At 37.2% G+C, this 24,141-nt stretch overlaps 1 protein-coding gene across 5 annotated transcripts in view; it reads left to right on the top strand.

Annotated features, from left to right (window-relative positions):
• MYPN (myopalladin) overlaps positions 1-20,322 on the top strand; it is a 75,175-nt gene extending 54,853 nt beyond the window's left edge. For 4 of the 5 annotated variants that reach the window (XM_062630476.1, XM_062630472.1, XM_062630474.1 and 1 more), the window contains 8 exons: positions 8,814-9,059; positions 9,330-9,479; positions 10,395-10,474; positions 10,974-11,100; positions 12,606-12,813; positions 13,511-13,676; positions 15,926-16,059; positions 18,271-20,322. In XM_062630476.1, coding sequence (XP_062486460.1) covers positions 8,814-9,059; positions 9,330-9,479; positions 10,395-10,474; positions 10,974-11,100; positions 12,606-12,813; positions 13,511-13,676; positions 15,926-16,059; positions 18,271-18,440 — 1,281 coding nt within the window. In that variant the 3' untranslated portion in view covers positions 18,441-20,322. The remainder of the gene's footprint in view (positions 1-8,813; positions 9,060-9,329; positions 9,480-10,394; positions 10,475-10,973; positions 11,101-12,605; positions 12,814-13,510; positions 13,677-15,925; positions 16,060-18,270) is intronic. The other variant, XM_062630473.1, reaches the window with a different exon arrangement.
• Positions 20,323-24,141: the final 3,819 nt, after the last annotated feature.

Below are 24,141 nucleotides of genomic sequence, written 5' to 3'. Positions count from 1 at the left end.
GTATTTGAAAACATTTACAGGCTTCAGCAACGGGACTATAAATAGAGGAAATTCAGCATTACAGGCAAACCTTAGAAATTAATTATATTACCTCCTCAAAACTTTGCTATGCAAATAATATAAAATAGAAAAATGAGATAATTAAACCTCAAAACCCTGTACAGTAATAAAGAAAAAGAAATAACTGTGCAATAATAAAGGAAAGGAGAGTTAAGTACCTGGGCCTGGCTTATGCCCTTTGGTTATAAGAACTACAGACTATGCTCACATATCTGTATCATTTACTATGAAGAATATAATGTGGCAATGCTGGTTGGTTGTGTCCTGTTGTAAGACCCAGACAACAGAATTATCACTGCCTTATTTTAGGATGAAGAGTAAATCTACAGCTGTTTAGAAAATTATGCACAGCCCTTACATGAATATTCTTTATTTTTGCTAGGAAATATTTTGGAAGAAATTTCAAAGTAGAAGAGATGCAGGATTTGTCTGAAAGCTTTTAGATCATTAAAACCACAGCCTGTAAAGTCACATGCAGAACTCAACTCATCACACAGGCCACTAACACTGCAACATTGATCAGACAGAATCACCACCTCTCAATTCTCATACTAAGCAGTCAGCCTCAGAAAGGTCCCAAGCGTCACTAAGAACTCTGTTCCCCAGAGCATAAGAATTACACTTACTTCAATCACCCCCAAAATCTTGGTCAAAACCAAGCTTCACATCATCTCTCAAAGGTCAGCAAATGTAGGCAGTTTTGGATTAAGGATGGGAATTAAATCACAAGGAGTCCTCACAGTAGCTTGTTTGATCTGTACTAGAAGTGAGAAGAGATTTAAGAACCTGACCAAGACAAACTACCAGTTCTTGATATCAGTAGGTATGAACTCCCAGTTATCATGGGAATGAATAAATGAACAACCACTTGTAGCTATCTTCTCAAGACCCAGATCTAATCAACAACAAAGTACAGACAGGTTTTCCTCGTGAGGGTCTTGGCTTGCAGAACTCTTCACCTAGGAAAGGGAACCTGAGCTCCTCATGCTTTCCCACACACTCCTAAGCCACTTGCTCTAGCTGGCACATTTGTGGAAGTTTAGAGATACAAACCTCATTTGCTTGCTTTTCTGTTTTCCTCTTGCTCAATCACAGAGCTGAACTGTATTTAGAATATTGTCTAGCCATGTACCAAAGATGACTTGCTAAACTCTTCAAGGCTTTTTGTTTTCATAGGCATAGCATGATATTCATGTCTTGTGCCATGTAAGACGGCCCAACAAAATTCATCTGCAAGAAATAAATCACTTCAGTGATACATCTTCATGGGACATACGTAAAGAAAAGCATGCACATTAGATCTATTGTTTTTGACTCCCACTGCTGAAATAGGAGGGGGGGAGGGAAAGGAGAGAGAATCCGAACTAAACAGAAGATTTCAGTCAGAGTAGCTGAGATCAGACTTTAAAGCCAAGGAAAGTTAAAGCTTGGAAACAGACACTGAGATGCAATATATGTCAGTTCTTAGATAAACTGTCAACTAGATTTAGAGTGTCTCTGCCAAAAAGCCAATCTAATAAAAGTCACAAAACTGGGATTAAATTGTGAAATCTGTCTGGAGGTGGCAACAAGTGACAAACAGAATTAAGTTTTTTATACAGTATATGAGAATCAACATTCAAATAAAGTTCCCCTAGCCATTCTATTTGTGGTAATTTCCATGGGTTACTACGCTAATGCCAGATTATTTTGATACTAGCTGTTAGCATGCTAAAGTCAACAGCAAGATAGGTTTTAACTTCAATAGACCCAGGATTTTAGAATTCATATTCACACCCAGAAGTGCTAAGAAACTTACAGGAATTACTACAATCTATGCAATTGCCATTTTTGCCAAAAAGGTTACAGGTAGCAGAATGGCCCAGGGGCTAGATTACGTGACTCAAGATCTAGCTTTTTTTTCCTGGTTGTATAGCTCTGTGATAGAGCAATACAACCAGATAGACTCATTGCTCTGTCACAGACTTTCTATGTTACTTTACCAGGTTGAATAGCTTCCTTAGGTCTCAGTTTCTCATACATAAAATGCAGGTAATAGTCTTGTCTTGAAGGGTGCCTTGCTGTTAGGTGCTAAAAAAATTATGGTGATGGGGTCAAACAGACCAGTCACAGAGAGAAAATTATGTGAATCTGTACCTTCAAAATGACTTGCATTGAGAGAAGATTTTGTTTGCCATACTGGACAAATTATCACCATCCAGCAGCACGCTACAACAATACTGCAAAGGTACTGCAAAGGCTCGCCAGAAGAGAAGCTGCATTTTGCTTCTCCATGCGCCCCAAATTTCCACATTTCCAGTAGAACTTGTTTGACACACCCCACTCCCCCACCCCCCATTTTGGGGTTAACTTTCTTCCACCTCACTCCTGCAGAACATGTCACTGACCACCAGTAATGGCAGGAGGGACATGTGGAGTATGTGAGTCTGAGCAGGGAATATGAGCAGGGAGGGAAGCAGGGGAATACTGCCGACAGCAACTAAAGCTGGCAGCTAAACAGATTCAGCTATGCTGCAAATCATGCTGAATACGCTACATGTCTCTGTGGCAATAATGTTGCACAGCCCACTTACAAGGTGATACTAATGGCTAGAGAAAAGTAGTACACAACTGCTTGAGACATATTTACCAGTGCTTTTCTTAGCGTTTCTCTGGCCGGTTTTAAGTCTTTTGACCTTCCAACTACACCCTGACAATATTAATGCAACCACCACTGCTTTTCACTAATGCTTGTATGTGAGCTATCCAAGTTTCAAAAGTTACAGTCTATTGAGCATATGTAGATATAATTATACATAAATTATTATATACATTATATATATTCTAATTTGTACAGAACATTTACACCTCTAGATAGGAGCATGAATTTTACAGTTTTCTAGCTGGCAGACAGCACAATTTTAAATATCTGGCTACTATATTAAACAAGTGTGTGAATTCCTTTCTGTGAAAATTTTGTGATCCAGGCAAGTTGCCAAAAAGCAACTAGCACCCTACATTTTTGACCCAGCAATAGAGCTTGAACCTTTGTACTCTTTCCCTTAGTCTCCTCAAAATGCTGAACTGCAGCCTAGTTTTAACACTGTACCCAGTGATCACATTTACTTGTTCTTTGTGTGACACTTTACGAAATATTTGTCTGAACCACAAACACTTTGCCCTACTCCACTTATGTAATCACATTCAGAAATAGGTTTATAGTTTATGTGATAAAGACAGTTCTTCAGAAAGCTGTATTAACAACTATTTTCTGTTCCTACTAATCCTAGAAGATAATCTACAAAACAAGGAAAAACATCCAAGATTATATTCTCTATGCAATGGTGTATTTCCACTTATTTCAGAGATTTCTGTTCTTTATAAGAAATTTGGTGTAACACCTTCAGTCTATGTGTTCTGGTATTAACATTTTCACAGCAATGTTAACTTAGTCTCGTAATTCATAAAGCATATATATGCACACTAAACAATACAATTAGAAAGACAAACACTTAAGTATGAGCACAACACACAGGCAATACTTCGGGGCTGTGGGAACCCTAACTTCAATATTTTCTAATTTAAAATGTAATTTTGAACATAACTCCTTAAAATAGCCAGTCCCAACATGCAGTCAGACTGCACGGCTCTTAGCAGAGCCTGTGGTGTTTGTGTGGAAACACAGTGACTCTTGTGTCTTCCATGGGCAGAGAAGCAGTCACCCGAATTGACTGCCCAGTGTTGATAGTGCAGCAATATGCATGTTTTGACAAGTTGCAGCTTTTGACACCTTTTTCTGTGTATGTACCTACATTCAGGATCACATGCACTCAAGAAATACGAGAGAAAACCTGTCCATGATTAACTTCAAAGTGGCCCCATGAAATGCATTGCCTCCACTATCATATTTTCTTCTGCAAGCAGACACATGAAAAGGAAGAACTGCCTATATTTCTTAGTGAAGTGACATTTGTAAGAAATTAATATGTTCAGCACATCTGCCAGGAAAAAAAAATTATACACTGGTCACATAACACTTTTCAGATCCAAAACAGAGACAAGAAACATTAGGTGAATTGCAGCTTGAAAATAATTGCTCTAAAGTTTAATTTATGTTAGTTGGTTAGAGAACTTACACCTGTACATAGAATCATAGAATCATAGGTTAGGGTTGGAAAGGACCTTAAGATCAGGAAAGGACCTTAAGATCATCAAGTTCCAACCCCCCTGCCATGGGCAGGGACACCTCACGCTACCTATGGAGTAGAGGAAATAGAAGATAATTAGCTTTATCAGCATTGTTTGGTTTCATCTGTAGGTCATTATGACGTAGCAGCCTTCCAGTATCTGAAGGGGGCCTATAGGGATGCTGGAGAGGGACTCTTCATTAGAGACTGTAGTGATAGGACAAGGGGTAACGGGTTAAAACTTAAACAGGGGAAGTTTAGATTGGATATAAGGAGGAAATTCTTTCCTGTTAGGGTGGTGAGGCACTGGAATAGGTTGCCCAGGGAGGTTGTGAATGCTCCATCCCTGGCAGTGTTCAAGGCCAGGTCGGACGAGGCCTTGGGTGATATGATTTAGTGTAAGGTGTCCCTGCCCATGGCAGGGGGGTTGGAACTAGATGATCTTAAGGTCCTTTCCAACCCTAACTATTCTATGATTCTATGACTACATAAACCCTACACTATTAATATTATATACCACAACTTCTTTAGGACACCAGTGAATCTGAAAAAAAAAAAAAAAATTATGAAAAACTGCTGACTAAACTCAACTATAAACAATACCGGACTCTCCCATTAGCTTGAAGTACTTCATTGCCTTTTAACTCCACTCTGTAGCATTTTGTTCCGGAGTCAACACCTTACTCATTAACGGGATGCCTTCAAAGTGTAATGCTAATGTCTTCCTAGCATCATTACTTCCCTCTGCTAGAGAACACCATATCATGAAAAGCTCACTTCACGGAGCAAGCAACGATTCCCTCATCTTCCACATACAATTGAGAATGTATTTAAAGTACAATACTGCCTTTTTAATCTCAAACATTATTCTTGTCATTAGCAATTTTCATTTCCAAAACCTGCTTTTGACACAGTCACCACAAAAGTGAACTAAAGAAAATCTTGATCTAGAGATTAGTTACATAATTCTGAAAAAAAGTCATCACATACACATTTTGTAGGTCTAATGAAACATGCGTATCACTCACTAAAGTTCAAGACTGTATACAAGTAAGATAGTCCAGCGACAGATTTACGTACTGCCATGAAAAAAATGATGTTAATTGTTGGTAAGGTTCACTGGGCAGTAAATAACTGGTCTGCTGATTTGCAGATTATGCAGATTGAACAGTTTCATATGTGAGAGCAGATGCAGGCCCCTTACTTTTTTTTCCTTTTTTCTTTATTGTGTTGTACTTAAAATCTAAAAGCTGTTGCTCTTGCAAAAGCCCTCTTCCATTTTTTAGCCTTCTAGACCACTGCTTCCAGATTGCTATCTGACTATAAATCTTAACACTTTTCATCCCTACTCATTTTATTCTAATCTGAGTTCAGAGTTGCCTTCTCCAAGTAGAAATTCTTCACAGACTTACTGCGACTAGCTTTGGAGAAAACCAATTTGTGAGTTACTTCACCTACTGCATCCATCAGCTCTGTTGCCCTCCAAACATACCTAACACTTGAAAAATGGCTTACCTTTGCAAAGGCAATAACGGTGCTCAAAAGTGCTCAAATATGATAAATGGGAAACATGTATGCAAAACTGCACTTATAATGATGTTGTCATATAACCAATATTCAGAAATTACGTCATTTTTGAGAGTCTCATTACACAATAAATGGTAGCATGTTTAAACAGGCAGAAATGAGACTTTTGGTACCATACTTGCAATGTTGCTCTGACCTTTATGCATGTGCCAGATCGTTAGATAATGGAAAGGGGAGAAATAGATAAGCCCTACCTCAATTAATCCTAATTAGCCACCACATTTACAAAGGCCACACAGCATGTGAAATTCCTGAAAACAATTTCATTCTTAAAAGAATTATATATATAGTAGCTTCAGGTCCTACTGGAAAATACAAACACCCAAAGTAATCCTTTTTCAGTAGGTCATTTCTTTGCCACAGATTCTGCTCTCTGCTGCTAAGAACTACTTAAAACAACTTGAAGGAAACTATTGAAAGCTCTCAAAGAAGTAGAAAGAAACCAAAACTCCAAATATGTTCTTCAGCACATTGCTTGCAACAAAGTATTTGGGTTTGAATTCCTTAATTTATGTGAGATGCTAGAAACATATGACTGCAGTACATTTTGATGACATGGCTGCTTCTTGGAACTCAGTAGTCAGTCCCTGAATTTTACTGGATTCTTCCTTCCTAAAAATACACAGGCCTTTTTCTCAGTATCAAATGTAGAAAACTGATTGCTTAACTTTCTCTTGGAAGACTTTAACTGGCTCTCACCATCTAAACTGAAAAATAATAGCTTCGGTTGATCAGATATCCAAGAATCTCAAGTTTTACACTGGCTTAACTGAGATTAGAATTTGATCTATTAAAGTGATTTGTTGAGACATGCTGTGTGCTGTGTGAAAGAAAAAAGCTCAACAAGATGAAACTTCGTAAGGCTGTTTGCGAATTACCAGCTGTGGTGGTACCATCTAGTGGCTAGCTCCTACCCTTTTGCACACTTCTACAGGCCTGCAAGCTCACAAACTGCTTGGCAAAGCTGTATTTGCAGGGGTAATTTGAAGAAAGTATCAGAGAGCAGACTGTCTGTCAGAGTGGAGAGACAGCATTAAAGGTAAGAAAGGTATCTTGAAGGAGAGACTGAGCGATCTAAGCTCCCTGTAAACATTCCTGTTACCTTGTAATTAACAGCACTGCTCCAAAGCTGTGTAGGACAGCCCCTGCAGCGTCAGAGACGGGAGGAGTGGAAGGAGGACGCAGTTTCTAGTAATGGGAGTTCATTCATCAAAGTCCTTTCCTCCCTACTCAGCTGTCTGCCTTTTCTCACCACAGCTAGACCTTACTAGAGCTGACCTTACAGCAACACCCCCCAAAAAACATTTTAGATTAAGAGACCGATATTCAACATCTACCATTACAGTACCAATATCAGGTATTACCAGGGTATTTATTTCACCATGCAATTTTTACCTTTTTTACTTTGTGGCTGCCATGTTTTCTTCCTCTCACCCCCAAGTCTTACAGATCCCTTTCTCCTCAAAGCTGCCTTATAACCTCTCAACCTTTTGCTACTGCTGTTTCCTTGGTCTCCTGAAGAAATCAGAAGATTTTTGTCAGTGAAAATTTTATGCTGCCTCTCCATTTTTGCTCCTTACTATTTGGAAACTACTGGTCAAGAGCATAATCAGCAGTATGATGAAATGGCTAAATGATCAGGGATGTAAGTCCCAGTGATTAGGGATCTTTGCTGGTTCTCTTACTTTTTATAACATTTCAGACAAGATGTTTTTTCTGAAAGTTGCTTTTTTTTTCAGGAAATGGAATATACTTAAGGATAGGCTACACCTTTATATACTATTAACCAGTTTGTAAAATTCTATTTAAAAAATTAGAATTATGAAAATTGGACTTTCAGAATTGCTCAAGTATTTATCTTGGAAGCCACAGATCATTTCTTTCCTATAATAAAGCAACAAAACCCACTGTAATAGCACTATTTGACAGATTAAAGTGAGATTCTGAAGACCCAAGCTTGCCACAGCAGAATAAACCATGCCTGCTCACAGAGATGTCAGTGTCCTCCAACAGAAGCAGGAATGCAAGCTCTGGACTTGCAAATTGCATAAAGCCAGGTCTGAGCAAACTGATTTGGTTACTGCTACAGGCCTACATATCGTAATACAAGCTTCCCTGTAAGACAGTTTATTATCATTAAGCGAGACATTCTTGCAGCTGTCAGTGTAGCTAGGCAGCATCTGCTACCAGAGAAGTCCATTCAGGTGTATCTGTAGTGCTCCACCATTCCCAGGATAAACATTCATTTGGTGTGAAAACCTGAAGCTGGCTGTTGTTCTGAAGCTTCACATGTCACAGCAAGAGACATTTGGCCAAATGCCTCTTGATCTACATAAGAGTCATCCTCATGTAAAACACCTAAGTAGACAGGTTTCTAATTGACTTCATGGGATTAGGAGGAGAGTCATAATCCCATCAAACTACCTGGAAATGGTCATTTATGGTAGGAATAGACTGAGTTTCTTATATCATCTGTTTAATCTTCTAAGGATTTAGATGTGGTGTGTTCTGCTTTCTCAGTTACATCAGCTAGAAATCTGGTCAAGTTTTAACCTGAGGGCAAATTACCAGAAAATATTTCATTTTCTTCCTAGCTTTCTCATTTAGTAGGTATAGTTTTCCTTATTTAATTCTAAATGGAAATATATAGCACTTTTCATTTCTGTAATTAGCAGATGACTAATATTTGAACACTAAATCCTCAAAAATGTGGTATATCTTAATAATCTTTTTTGATCAACAGTGTGCAAGAGTATATTTTTTTCATAGGGAGGTGGAGCAATTACATGATTGATTTTTTAACTGCCTTTGAAAAAACTCAGTTTCATTAGTTATATTCAGCAAATTTAAGAGGCTATGAGAATCTCTGTCAGCAGATGAAATTCAAACTGTTTCAATATGTCCTAGTTTATGTAGGCTTTTTTGTTTTCACTAATTTTAAAATTAGTCTAAAAGGGCAAACAACTGCAAACACTACAGAACACAACTTGTCTTGTTCAGAGCCGTGCCTCTCTCACTCTACAGGAATACAGGATTTCAAGCTTTGAGCAGAGGCTGATGAATGAAATAGAATTTCGCCTTGAACGAACCCCCGTGGATGAATCAGACGATGAAGTCCAACACGAGGAAATCCCTACAGGCAAATACATAGCACCAATATTTGATAAGAGACTTAAGCACTTTCGGGTAATGGAAGGATCTCCGATTACATTCACTTGCAAAATAGTTGGAATACCTGTTCCCAAGGTAGGTCATTCTCACTGTTAGCGGTAAAGGAGTAAAAATGCTATTTTCTATACATCCCTCTGGAAAGCCTCATTCCTAAGAACATGGATCTCTGGAAAGAGCTCTAAAACAAATAATATATTATTTATTTTAGAAAGTAGTGACTTTCTAAAATAAAAATATGTTCTTCTGAGCATGTATCAGGCCTTGATGCAATGTATGGACTGCCTCACAAGTTTCTGACTACAGGTAGCAAGTGTTAAGTCGCTGGGGGTTGTCTGATCACTACAGGTATACTGGTTCAAGGATGGCAAGCAGATTTCAAAGAAAAACACGCATTTCAAAATGAACAGAGAAGAAGACGGAACATGTTCTTTACATATTGAAGCTTCCACTAATGATGATGATGGCAACTATACAATTATGGCTGCAAACCCACAAGTAAGGTGTTTGAATTTCCACTACAAAAATTCTTGTTTCATCTTTTTCTAATATATGTTAAAAGGAACAGAGATTGGGCCACCTAGTCTGACACTGAGTGGTGACTATCAAAAATCAAATTGCTTCAGAGGTTAAGAGAGGAAACCATGTAATGAAGAATGATGAAACTACTGCCCTATTCTTACACATCCCAGTCACAAATCATTAAGGATATTTTTTCACATTAGTAACTCCTGTCCTACCTTCTGACCCCACCATCCCTGCTGCTGACAGCTACCTTTTGAGATGTGGTGAGAAGACAGACATATATCAGGCAGAAAGAATAGAGCAAGAGGAAACAAAGAGTTACATCAAATTCGGAAGTGTTACTAAACACAACTATTCTATTCTTAGGATGCAAAAATGTGGATCTGCAAATAGTCTCATACCCCAATACCATTCTCCTTCACCCCATGTGTTAACTTGTTTATTTAGCAGTACACTCAAGTAGATCAGGCAACTTGTTCCAGTTTGAATTTTTCCTTTTTTTAAAAATTATATTTCAGCCCAACTACTTTCCAGTTTCTGTGTGACTGCACAAACATGTATGCTAGTCCCTGTGGAGAGACAGTGGCAGGAACGAACAAGGAGGGACAGACACTGCTCAGGCTGGCTTACATAGCACCACTGCTAAATACATTGCCATAGCCTTGCAGAGCCTGAGAAACACACTGCTCTAGATACACAAAGAAACCCTTGCCTAACTTGCATTCCACCACATAATAGCATTTGCTTTGAAAAAGTAATATTTATACTATAATTCAGCTACTTTATAAAATAAATCCTATTCCATTGTAAATGATAGATAAATATTTATACATTACACAAAATAAGCTATTAACCAACTATTAATCCTGTTTCCATTGTAATTTGTAGGGGAGAATCAGTTGTTCAGGCCACTTGATGGTTCAGAGTATCCCTGTTCGGTGCCGAATATCAACAGCTCAGCCTCACAGGTAAAAAAAGACAAGTCCTTCAGACCCTCTTTATGCTTCTTACTGAAGGTGTTCAAAATAACTAGCTACTGTACCTTAATGCACTCTTACTTCAGTTCTCAATGATAAAATGGAAGTAACAGTGACCCAAAAGTTCACTTGTAGAATGTAGTATTTTTGAAGGTCATCTTCAAATACAGGAAAGCTTAAGTGTAAAGCATTATTTTATTTAACTGTTGCAGTAAAGGCAAGGGATGGATTAGCAAGATGAAATTTAGCTAAAAGAAGGCAAAAAGGAATGAAGGATAGACTGGGAATCCAATGATAACTACATGATGTAGTTAATTTGGTAATCTTTCTAAGTGGAAAATATGCAAGTATTAAATTTCAATCAGTCCATTTCTTTCTACCCTTTTATTTAACTCTATCTGTTCATCCTTTTTGACAATTTCTTCCTCTTTTTAAGCATTAGGAAAAAACTTTGCCTTCCAAACATATACATGCAATTTTTGTGTTGCAGAACACGATCTCGGGTGCAAGAAGGAGACAAAGAGGCAGTTCAAGAACGCTTTTTCAGGCCATACTTTCTACAGGCTCCAGGTGACATGGTAGCACATGAAGGTCGACTTTGTAGGTTGGATTGTAAGGTATTTCATCTGCTAATTCTTACTTTCTCTACCTGTGTACATGGATTGCTAGGTATTTTCATGTTTTTTAATGCATGTGTGAACACCTCCTGTTAAAGTTTTAATGCTACATTTAAAAAAATTATTTCTTATTGCCATTGTATCTGAGATGATTCATGGTATTTCTTTTCAACACATGCTATACGGAATGAAGAACATAGAAAATACAACCCCAGAAACAGAAGTCTTACTTACAAGGTTGTTCAAATTACTAGACATGTGCACTGTGCCCTTTACCAGTCTGAACTCTGCTCCATTATCAGATTCTTGAACATAATCCAGAACAGCACAAAACCATGAGAAACAGAGGATTCAGCATGTTGCATTCTGTTCAAACAAATGTTTCCATTGTATTGGACTGAATTAGTGAAGGTTAATATTCCCTGAAAAGAGGGAACAGGGCCCAGTTAATTTTATGCTTCCCTGGCATGCACAGATGCAGAAAGATCCCCATTTACAGATTCAAATCCTGACCTGAGAGAGTTGTCAGAGGCTACAGTACATGCAGGAAATATCCTGTTGTTGAAAGCTTTAAGAAAGTCATCTGCTCCAATGTATTTTAGTAGTACTTCTATGTCCCACTAGTGCAGCAAAGGTGGTAGTGCTGACACTGACCTCTTCCACACTCCAGAATGTCTCTTACCCTGAAGAGGGTAGAAGCTCTGAAGCACAAGTTAATGTCCTGAAGATGAACAGGATTCATTACTACTAATTTACAATGAAAAGCTTACTAGGGAGCATGCCAAAGAATTTTGTTATTCTTAGCTCTGCTATCCTCGCAGAGCTTATGAAGCCTTTAAAGCATGTCTGGTATTGCACAAACCTAGAAGACAGCAGTCCTCGTTCAGGCAAGTTCCACTTCCCTCTTTCTCTGGTTTGTAGAATATTGTTTGGAAAGCAGTATTTTAGACATGAGTAAGTACTTCTATCGATTGGAAAGATCTTTAAGAGATAATACAGCCTAATAAGCTTTCTAAGAGATATTTAATCTGTAGTGTTTTAAAGCATGTAAGCCTAGCAGCTACAAAGAACTATATCATTCTTCATCAAATTTATGAAACAAAGTAATTTGTGTAAAACACTTCATCTCTATTAAACTCTGAAGTGGTTTAGATCCAGGGGTTTTATACTCAGCATTACAAAAAAAAAAAACAAACAGAAAACTAGCAGATTACTAGGAGTCTTTTGTGACTCTGATATATAACCAAGTATCTTCCTTTCCGACTAAGAAAAAGGTAGGCATTTCATGTATTTTTTGCTTATTTTCTGGATTTCTCCCTTTTGGAACTAATCAGCAGAAAACAGAAGCTGAGAAATTAAAAAAACCCTAACCAAACAAACCCCAGTCTTTCTGTTCTAGACCTTGACATCATTCAGATAGCATCTGAAAAAAAAGAAAAAAAAAGGCTTACCTACTGTTTTGACTCATTTTGACATTTGTCTTTGTCTGTTTCACTGTCCGTTAGGTTAGTGGATTACCAACTCCAGACCTAACGTGGCTTCTGAACGGCAAACCTGTACTACCAGATGGCACCCATAAGATGCTGGTCAGAGAGACTGGAGTCCACTCTCTTCTTATTGATCCTCTCTCACAAAATGATGCTGGAACTTATACTTGCCTTGCCACTAATAAAACAGGACAAAATTCATTTAGTCTGGAGCTCACTGTTGTAGGTAAGAATCATTGAAAAAATAGTCATAATGATGAAGTTATTTGTGCATATTTCTTCAAATGTACCTTGCTTAGTTTCCCTACAGAGAAGTATAAATAAATAGTTAATCCACTGAGATCAGGAGTTCAAGAGTTATGAAACTCATCTGATAGAAGGAAACAGACCTGGTGCTCAGTCAATAGATGCACTCCTGTTATTAACAGACGGTTGTAATTCTGTCTCATCATCACTTTACCTCTTCTCTTGGCAAAATGACAAAATTCTCCCCAGAAAGTGCATAGGGTTTAAGTTCATAATATATGTTGAGGTCTCCTAGGTTTCAGTCCCAATTTTATTACTTTAAAAATGTTTTTAAATAGAAAAATACAAATCTGAATACTATTCTTTAGTAAAGCCTTACAAGATGTGAGATATTGAAATTCATATATCTGACATTAGTTTCCTGCAATGGTAGTATGTTTAGACCCATCAGATATGCATACATTCTTTTATGAACATCAGTTCTGCCTATTATTTTCTTTATGGTCCCTTACAGAGGCTATGTCATGGCATTTCATTCTCCTTCCAATATCCCATTAAAAATTCACAACCTATTTTGATATCATGAGAATAATTTTTGGTCATGTTCTTCCATACTGTTCTAAAGTGAAACAAACAATAAAGTATCTGTTGTTCAATAATTCTTTTTACTTTTCCAGCAAAGGAAGTGAAAAAAGCCCCCATGTTTTTGGAGAAGCTTCAGAACTGTGGTATTCCTGAAGGGTACCCTGTCAGATTAGAGTGCAGAGTTGTGGGAATGCCACCCCCCATATTTTACTGGAAGAAGGATAATGAGACCATCCCATCAAACAGAGAGAGGATGAGGTACTGCACCATCATACCCATGCTTGGAGTTTCTTGTGTCTGGACTAACTGTTTCCTTGAAGACCTGTGTTATAAGTACTGGTGGTGGTGTTCTTAAAACAACTTCTTTCACCCACAAAAAGTTTTAAAAGCTGGCTTCACTGTGAGGTGAACAATACCTACTTCCTTGATTGAGAATAAAGGCATGGAGCATAATTTGCCACTCATTTGGAAAGTGGTGATAGACTTTTCAGGCCATAGGCCTGACACAGCATATGCAGCTTCTTATTAAAGATACTATGATAGGGTGTTTTAAGGCATTTTAGCAACTTATTCTTTCTCTCAACTATTTTTTCCTCAGTTTAGTTCTATGAATGAATTCAAACTCAAAACAGTTAGAACATGGTTGTGAATGCCCCTGAGAATGGAATAATAGAGAGTTTAGCATATCAGATACAGAGGCTGATACCAAAGTTTGGTTACAAACATAGGCAAAGACTTTGATCCCTGCTGACAAAATAGAGCAATGTTTGGGATCAAATCTCTCATTCAAATGCATTGCTATTTTTTAGGTTTTGCAAAAGAAAAGCTGATGAAATAATGCACCTGGCTGTAATTAATGAGAAATTAATTGCTTTCATTTCCTTTTTAAAGATTTCTACTTCAACATAACTCTTATTTTTAACATTTTATTTCACTTGGCTTCAACTAATGACTGGATTTTGAGTCACTGGATCTCTGAGATCAGCTTCAAGTAGTACTATATTTTTACATGCATATTCTGCAGGCTTTCTGTAAAGAAATCTGGTTCCGCAGCAGCACTTGTTATGAATGCACACCTATCACAAGGTGTATTTCAAGCTTACTTGAAAATCCTTCAGTGGTCTCCCTGTGCCCATTCAGAGATTACTGCCCCTCTGCAAAAAGTCCACCTGACCCTGATCTTCTACAGCCTGTAGCCTATTCCTCTGCCTCTAAGCATATTACTCAAGGATATATTTCAAATAGTGGTACTTTCACAGGAATTATGGTTATACACATTGGAAACACTGTAGTTAAAAGCCTCATTTCCAGTTCTTTCACAGAAAGAAATTAAATATATATTTATTAGAATATATATATTAGAAAATGAGTTTTTGCTTCAGCTTAGCAGAGAAATATCTAAGGGAAACCTCCCACACCTCACAAAGCTAGGAGATAACATCAGGTTTGTAACAACTCTGGTATTTTGGCCAGTCATGACCAGACTGCCTGCCCCCAAAGGCTTCAAGTGCTTTTGCACAGGTCCGTGTGAGTGATGGCCAGCATTGTCCTTGTTTGTTCCTAACTTGGCTCACTATTATTTTCCTGCCTAAAGCTGAGAAACCTCTTTTGTATCATGGTGTGGACATGCATAAGCTTCTATACTAGTACACCCTCAGCATAAGGCAAATTATGTAGTGCAGAGAGCAAATGGTGAATGTTCCCTTTTTCATCAGGGCTACTTGGTTTGCTTTTTCATTCTAGTTCATAAGAAAAGAAAACCTCAAATTTCAGAATTTCCTGCCACTTTTTGATGTACTCATCTCCCAGCTCTTCCTTAATAATGAGGGAACCACTTGGGTTAATAATAAGGACCAACCGCAGCCTATCGAGCAGATGAGCCTCAGTTCTCTGATATACTACCAAACAGTTTTTCCTGGAAACTGCAGCCAGGAAGTCTGAGATCACTGAAGAGCAAAAGAAGAGGAGGGAATAATGAAGCAGGTTTATTTTAGAGCGTTGGCCAAACAAATCTAGGATTTTGCCACTCAGTCATTTTTTCATGGAAAAGGGTGCCATGAGAAAGTTTATGAGTGGCTCTGGTTATTGTTGTGAAGAATATCACAACTTTCTAGAAATGTTCTTGGTATTTTGTTACATTATTCTTCTAGCTTCTAAACTAGGAAAAAATACAATATGACTTCACAGCAGCTTTGCATGGGTTTAGTTCATTGAGTTCAATAAGAAGTTCCAATATTAAAATATACAGAGTAACAATTTAGTTCACACTGTCACAGGATGGCTTTGCGCAACTGGGAGGAGGAAGAATAAATTTCAGTTACTCTTGTCATTGGCTGAGGCTATACTGAAAACAAATCTACTGGCTAAAAATGTTTTGGAATGCTACCTCTCTGAGCATAGAAGCTGTCACCTATCTATATATATATATATTTAACGTACATATTGTAAAATCTCGAAGTTGCTTATGTTCTTGAGAAATACTAATTCCAAAACAACTACTTTCCCAGCATGCATCAAGATACAACAGGCTATGTCTGCCTCCTCATTCAACCTGCCAAGAAAGCAGATGCTGGCTGGTATACCTTGTCTGCAAAAAACGAAGCTGGTATTGTCTCTTGTACTGCTAGACTTGACATATACGGTAGGTATTGGCTAGTAAATCAAACAAATCAGAATTTATTTTCTTTGACTGGTTCCACTTCTCATCTAGTTCTTAGTCTGTAAATTGCTGGTTTTGACAGGGATTAGAAATTAGTGTCACAGAATGACCACAGATTAATATGGTTATCAGGATGCATAATGGTACAGCTAAATGGCCAAATTAGCTCTCCCGCATCAGTTTAAAGCAGGTAAAAATAAAAGTAAAACAAAAAACCAACCAAAACCAACACCAACAGAGGAAGCATTTTGCACAATATTTTCTACTCCCATTTTCTACCTTCCAAATTCCCTAGACACTTAAAAATATAATAAACATGTTCAAGTTGCATCTTAGCTCTGTTCCCTTTGGCACATGCTGTGCTACAGCTCTGACCTGAGATGGAACAATAAATTGCACACAAGACAGTAGACCCCTTCTTCTATGGAGCATGTATGATGCAAACTATGCCTAATTAATGAAGGCTAGTTTGCATCTAATGTTTGTTTAGTACTCAGGAGGCCACAGCCCAGTTCAAGAACTACAGCACATTACTTAATTACGCTATATCTATGCAAAATGTAATAGTTTAGACAATTTACCTAGACCAAAAGAGTACTTTGATCACTTAAACGGCATAATAAAACATAAAACCTATTCTCCAGACTTTTGGATTATAACTATAACCTCAAAGCAGAAAAAAAAATCAAACCCAAACAAAACATGTTTTCAACCTTACATTTCTTATTTAAAAAAAACCACAAAACAACCGTATCTCAATTATCAGAGAGAACCACAAATCACCAGAGCACCTCTGTCAGTTTTCTGCCACCTTGTGGTGATATAGCCAATAGTAATGTAATGCTCAAGAGAGGGCTAGCGAGAGCCTGAGTCAGGAGAGGCCACATAAAATGAAAAATAATTCTTTAGGTATCTAAATGTTGCAAGTCATAAATTAAATTTTCATACGAAGAATTCAAGGTAGAAACAGGAAAAGGATGGCAAGTATGAAATGCTTCCTGTTTCCAACCATATTTTCCAATGGTTCTACAAGCCTTATACACCAAAAGGAGTTATGGAAATAATTTTTCTTTGTGCTATTTTGAATGGATGGGGTTGGGGGATTGAAAGACTGGTCTGATATTTGCAATTCCATGTGCAACGAGAAAGTACAGTAAATAATGAGTGCACTGTTTACACAGAAACAAACTGGGGGCTGCAAGATAAAAGGAGGCTCTTTTTCAAGTATTTCCAGATAGACAAGGTTAAAATTCAGCAAGGAAAGACATTTCCTATTAATGCTTCAGAAGCAGATTGTGTGTCTCAAGAACTAAGTTATTCTTGGAGTTTTATTCTTGTACTACCCCTTTATTTCAATTGCTCACAGATATGTTTGTCCCATTTGTGTGCAGACATGGAGGATTTGTATGGATAAATACCAGCAATGATAATATCAATTTCCCCTTCTGAAGTGTTTTAAGAATTGTAACTATTACATATTATATAGTAGCTAGATATTCATACAAAATTGTAACAGTCTTTGTTCATATGGGAACATGCTGAATGTCACTTTCAAATTGCTGAAGGTGTTTGGATTACACTTCTTTCAGTATCTTTAAAAAAATCTGGGAAACTTGTTACTAGTCGTAAGTAGTAGAGGGAAATAAAAATTGTAATCACTTCTTTAAATAAAATCCCTATATTACTACTTTGAAATTAAATACCACCAAAAAAACCACAACCAAACAACCAAACAAACAAAAAAAACCACCCAACCAAAAAAAAAAAAAAAAAAAAAATCAAGGAGAAAAATCCCCCGAAGGACAGAGTAGCACAAAATCAAAAATCAAAAATCAAACCCATGTCCAGTCTGTTCATCTCTCTTCATGCTATGGTACGGTTTTAGTTATGATTGCAAGAGCTTTGGAGAAGGCTCCAAAGAATAAATGATTGAATTTTGGACTTAGTAAAATCCATGTAACGATTACCACTGAACTGAAATGGATGAAATTCCATCTGTGGACTTCAACAAAAATACTCAACATATAAACTATATGAATATTTTAAGAAAGCAAGCTTAAAACAGGGAGCTGCAATGCTGTGCTCTGTCCAAGGATGTTGAAATCAGCTTTCAGTTGTGTGCACTGATTTCTGTTGTTTCATTGCTAACTTAATGAGAGGTTTATACAGTCTATTCTGTTTCTGTTGCTTCAGCTCAGTGGCATCATCAAATTCCACAACCAATAAAGCTTCGACCTGGTGGCAGCCGGTATGCAAGCCTTACGGGTCAAGGACTTGACATTTTTTCTGCCTTCCCAACTACTGAAAGCCCTATGCTGCTTTCATCACCAACCCAAAAGTTGGTGGAGAGTGAAGAACTTTGAAAAACAACTGTTCCAGTTACACCTGCAGAGATATTAGAATGTGGGGGGTGGGGTTGGAAGGGAAGGGGTAACAAACCCAAACAGAAAAAAAAAAGCCCAAACCAAAAAAGACGTACAAGTCAAGATGCTCAACGTTTACAAGCAACTTGTTTGTAATTAAGTGTACTGCTGCAACAAATGTTGCAAGTAACAGATCATACAAGACTTTTACATATTATTTTACTGCAGGATAATTGTGGTATGGAGTGTCGTGCAATAAATTCAGTACTGTGTAGTTTGCTAAGAATTACATAGTAAACATAGTTTTCAGCACCTAAAAGCCAATACCACTTTTACTGCTTGAATTAAAGCTACTGTACTGTAGCATGCCATGTTAAGGATTGATGATTAGCTGGAGTACTGCCAGTGAAAACATTGACAATTACAACAACAATAATCCTGAATGAGCGTATACAACAAGACTTTGAATGTAATGCTAAAAAATATGCCAGATAATCACAAAGCACAAGTTACAGGGAAAAGATGTAACTCATTTTTATATATTAATATACCAATAATCTTTGAATTTTTGAACTCTAGATATAGTGTTTAATGTAGGTGCAGCTGTATACTCTATATATTTATATGTGTGTGTGTGTGTGTGTGTGTATTCCATGAACTGTACTCACGGTGTAAGGATTCATAAATTAAGGGACCGGGCACATGCATAGGATGCTAACATAGGAAACCAAAATTCCTGTTGTCTGAAGCATGTTCTCAGGAGCCCATAGCTGAAACTGTTTTCCAGATGTGCTTCATATTTTTTCTTTGAAATGTTAATGATTTTCTGACTTCAAACACAGATGATATGAAGTTTGTAGCTTTGTGGGTTTAAAATACCATTTAATACCATTTTAAAAAATACCTTTTTTCCTCATTTTTAACATGACTAAATTAAAAATGCATCTGCCATCTAGCTCATTTTTTAACTAACTGAAAAGGAAATACGATCTGGTGGAATTTAAATTTTCATCATCGTTATGGAAATTACCACAAATGTGCTGCCTTCTATAAAGAGAAAATTCTGTTAATATACAAAAGTTATGAAGTTAAGCAACAGTTATGTGCAAAGAGCTAAAAACCCTATTATAACTGATCATAGTAATAAATAAGGCAATTTATTGAAAGGGCAACAGAAGGTGTTAAGTGACAACACTTAATGATTGATACAAGCATATTTAGCATCTACACACTTGCGTTAATACCTCCCAGGACTTAGAATCCGTGAATGTCTAAGATTATTTCCTGCACCTTTAAATTACTGCTGTCCCTCTTCTTTGGACATTGTTTTCAAGCAATTCTTGCTTACCGCTTTCACCATGGCTAGAGAATGCAGTGAAGTCCTGATTAAAGTCACAGGGAGTACAAGAAAAATTAACAGGTAGTTTCATTTTAGACCTCATCTGCGTTTTTTCAAATAAAAAATATAACTTTAAAAAAATCACATATGCAAAGAAAATAATGAGTTCTCTTTAGAGCAAAAGGATACTGGATACAGGCAGAGACTGAGAAAGAGATAGTCCTTTATTGGGTTTCCTACAAATACAGCTTATGTTGGTTCCAAATGCTGGTTCCCTAAGGGTTTGGAGGAAGTTAATTTCTCATTTGTTCCTACCTGAGTGAAGACCATAAAACAAAACCATCATTATAATGTTCATGCTTTTGTTACAAACCACAGACGAGTCACCCCAGACCAAACAGACCACAAAACTCAAATCCATTCTTATCCTGGGAAATAAACCAATGTGCAGATATTTCAGCGGGAAAGCAGAAACACCAGTTGTTGCCTGTGTTGTACCTCCTCCCTGGCAAACAAGATAAAACTAATCGCTATTAAAAGTTCTGCATTGATTCAAGTGATTTCAGTTACAGGGTGCCCAATTTAAGACACATTGTGGGTCTGATTTTCTAGGCTAAAGAACCTACTGCTCCTCTACCTTCAGTTGTTTTTAGGATGACTTAGGGATTCCAAAACCAAACCTAGACTGAGTCAGAGTTGGACAACCCAAAATTTGAAGTGTCCCATATTAGTAACTATTCCTGTGAAAATAATACAAGGTAAGTCACTGAGTTTTGCTTGTTTAATCCAGTGCTGTTGGGAAGTAGAAAGTAGAAGATCAAATTCTACTCCCATGTACAGACCTGGTCTCCCCCTTATTTCATGCCAGAACTGAAAAGTACATTTTGATCCAACGTATTCCAGGCTGTGTATCAGCCATCAGGCTTTACACCTAGCACAGGCTTAGTCAAAGGATTGTCTGCTTAGAACTCCCCTGTGGCTCCCTTGCCTAACCTGGAGTGAGAGGTCGGACAAGATGACCTCCAGAGGTTTCTTCAGACCTATATCACTCTGTACTTTCTAATTTATTTTACTTTCCACTGCCTCTCTGACTACTCTATGTGGATTAAATTACCTATTGACTGAGTAGAAACTAAGAATTCAAGTAAGTACAACCTTTTCCTTTTTAACTGGGATATACCCTGTGAGGCAATTCTAGCTACAAGAGTGATCACTTTAATCAGAGTTCTTTACATAGTTTAGAAAAAAAGAAATACTATTAGCAAATAACTGGTTACCAGTACTGGAATCATACTTTTTAATATTACTGACATTAATTAATAAATTAATACTGACTTTTTAATATTACTGGTTCTCCCACTTTACAAAGTCAGACACCCCCCCCAAAAAACTCAGTACAAATTAAAAGACAAAGTGCGCAGAGAAAATATGTAAACCACATCTCTTCAACCTTTTCTCTGTGATTTCAGTGGAATGTTCCCAAACTTACATCATTATAACCTGAACTGACAAGATGAGGATGAAGTGGTACAGTGCTTTTTTAAAATATACATTCAGTTCTTTGGAAGTTGGAGGACAAAGTCCAGTGTTGAAAGATTTTTCAAAAACATCTGTGTAACAAGGATTAATCCTTAGTCATTCAGGAAGAGGCCCCAGAAGTTTCCCTGAGAGGTAGGCTACAGAGTGCGGATCACCAAAATTCATCAGCTGAACTATATTATCCCCTTGACAGTATTTACTAGCAAAAGGATCAAAACTTTACCCATCACACCTCCCTACATAATGCAGAAGTCAGTAATCTCAATTACTTTCAGTGCGCCTGATGCAAACAAAATCATAGCCCGACTCCAAATGTTCTGTAGTAATTTTGCATGTTAACTGCTACAGGACATTTCTCCTCTGCGTATACTGAGCCCATAAAAGGTGTATGTAAAGGAAGCTGATGTGGATGGATGTAAATACTGTTAATTAGTAGTATTGATGTCCTCATCACAAAGACAACTTGCTGGAAAAGGACAAAAAAATTATGGTGATGCTGCTAACTGATGGAAAAGCCATGGGAAAAAGGCTTGTGTAAGCAGCAGAGACAACACTGAGCTGTCACAAAACATGCGATGCTGTCTGAGATCATGTCCTGTGGAGGATGGCACTGTCTTATCACTTCAGATTTGTAACTGTGCTCCCTTTCTGAACAGCTTGGCTGTTCATTGTTTTTGTTTAACTGAATAACTGATTTGACTTCACTCTTGCATGGTATTTCATTCTCTTATTCAGGGCAGGCTACTGCAACAAGAAAAATTAATGTTAGAACTTCCACTGAAGTCAGTGTTAGCTATATTCTTCCAAAAGTCCATTAAATCACCACAATGCGGAGCATAATGTTCTATCAGTAAGATACAGAAATGCCCAGGTTTGTAACCTCTCAGTGTTTTCTCAATCAGTGCCCTTTGTTTCCTGTTTCCTTCTAGTCCTGGTTTTACATAGAGAGACACAGTATATTTCAAAGAAGAGTAGAAATGACTTTTGTATTGCAGTTCTAGAAAGCAGAAGTATTATCTTTGCTTTAAAATTCTGGTCCAGCTTGGTGCAGACCCAGTGCTCAGCAGCACCACACAGCAGTTTGCACTGACGTTGTTGGACTTCCTGGCTTAAAATAGCTGGATTGAATTCCTTGCTTCCATATGGAAGGTGGAGCACACCTTCCGAATGCCTCACATGTACTAACATGAGAAGATGAGAGCACACACTTCAAATATGAAAAGCCAAGTCTCCAGTTTTTATCCTACTATGTAAACAATTGCCAATCCCAACTGTTTACAGTAATCAGAGTTACTTCAAAGCAATAGATCTGGCATAAGAATTCCTTTAAGAACTGTGTTCTTAATGCTACCAGGTTTAAAAGTGTTTCTGGAAAATGCCTTCATAAGACTTTATTAGCAAGACCTACATTTTAACTGTTAAATATTTGAGAAGTGATTCATTGTAATTGCCTTACTATTTACAATACAAAGATGTTCACTTTGAGCCTTAAAATTCTACTTTATATTTTTTTCTTTACTAAGGTTGTTATTTTATTTTTTTTATTTGGTCCAACTGCATTCTCACTGGGAAGGAAAATGTTAATGTCAGTTTTAAAGTATATTTTAAGTGCATATGAAAGGAAAAAACAAATACTTGCCTGTTCAGTTATGTATTTCCCTTCGTCTCACCTAAACTTCAATAAATGCTTCAGAGTTGCATACAAGACTGTGCTCTTCACGTGCTCAAATAATTTTGACAGTGTGCAATAAGATCAGACGTATCCTCAGAACTTTTCTGTGACAGCTGATTAATGGGAACAGGCCTTACAATATTTAATAGAAAAAATAAAATACTGTCAAGTTATACAAAAGCTATGCTTCCAGAAGGTAGTTATGAAATGCCGTTGTTGGGGTTTTGATCAATTCTTCATATCAATTCACTTTGGTTTTAAATTATACTTTCTTTTTCTGATAACCTCAGCTACATCTCCATGGGTTAAAGCAGCTACTACACATTTTACGATTTCCTCTAAGTGACACAAGCTGCTTTTAGTAATGCCTTTATACTTCAAGTCCGCTATAAAGAACTACTTATTGCATAATACAAAGAAATCGTGGGCTGTATGTTCTGTGAATTTAAGTGGAGTTCTCCATTTACACCAGTGGGAAATTCTGTTCAGAAACTGACCATCCTTTAGGATCACACAGTCCATTAGCAGCAGGCAACACAGCTTTGCAAAGAAATGGAAAAATACTGAAGACATTCTGAAATCTTGGAAAAAACAGCAGGAAGCCATTCAAAAATGAACTTCTTACTCCTTGGAGTTACATATCCAGATTTTTTAAGCAAACTCTGTGTATGATATATTTTGTATGCTAGTTTCTGTACAAATGAAAGCTGAAGTACAAACCAGGAAAAAAAAAAAATAGACAATATTAAAATGTACTCTTTGGTAGAAAATATATTTAAATATTATACATTTTTTTTTAAGCCATGTTTTCTTGATATGTAGTTAAAGTTACAAACATAAGGCATGTTTTTAAACGTGTCCAAGTACGAGGTCAAATCAATATTTCTTACAAGATACCTGTGTAGAGGAAACACTGGACAGCTTCTCCAATGAATAAACATGTCTACTCTCTGTACATTTTTTTTTCCTGAATATTCTGTAGAGATAGAACAGCTGAACATAATTAGAGAAAACAGATGCTGTTCTGTAAATTCTTACTGGATTAAAAAAAAAGGAAAAAAAAAAACTTAGATAAATTTCACTCCTAAATTACAGCAAACTGCATCCATGTCGCTTAGCTCAAGTAGCTGAAAACCTAACCTAAGACCGCT

This window comes from Pezoporus occidentalis, unplaced genomic scaffold (assembly GCF_034315485.1).
Source record: "Pezoporus occidentalis ecotype Australia unplaced genomic scaffold, CSIRO_AGI_Poc_V1 ctg352, whole genome shotgun sequence".
NCBI lineage: Eukaryota > Metazoa > Chordata > Aves > Psittaciformes > Psittacidae > Pezoporus > Pezoporus occidentalis.
The sequence above is the reverse complement of the archived record's forward strand: the minus strand, read 5'-3'. Positions and strand labels throughout refer to the sequence as shown.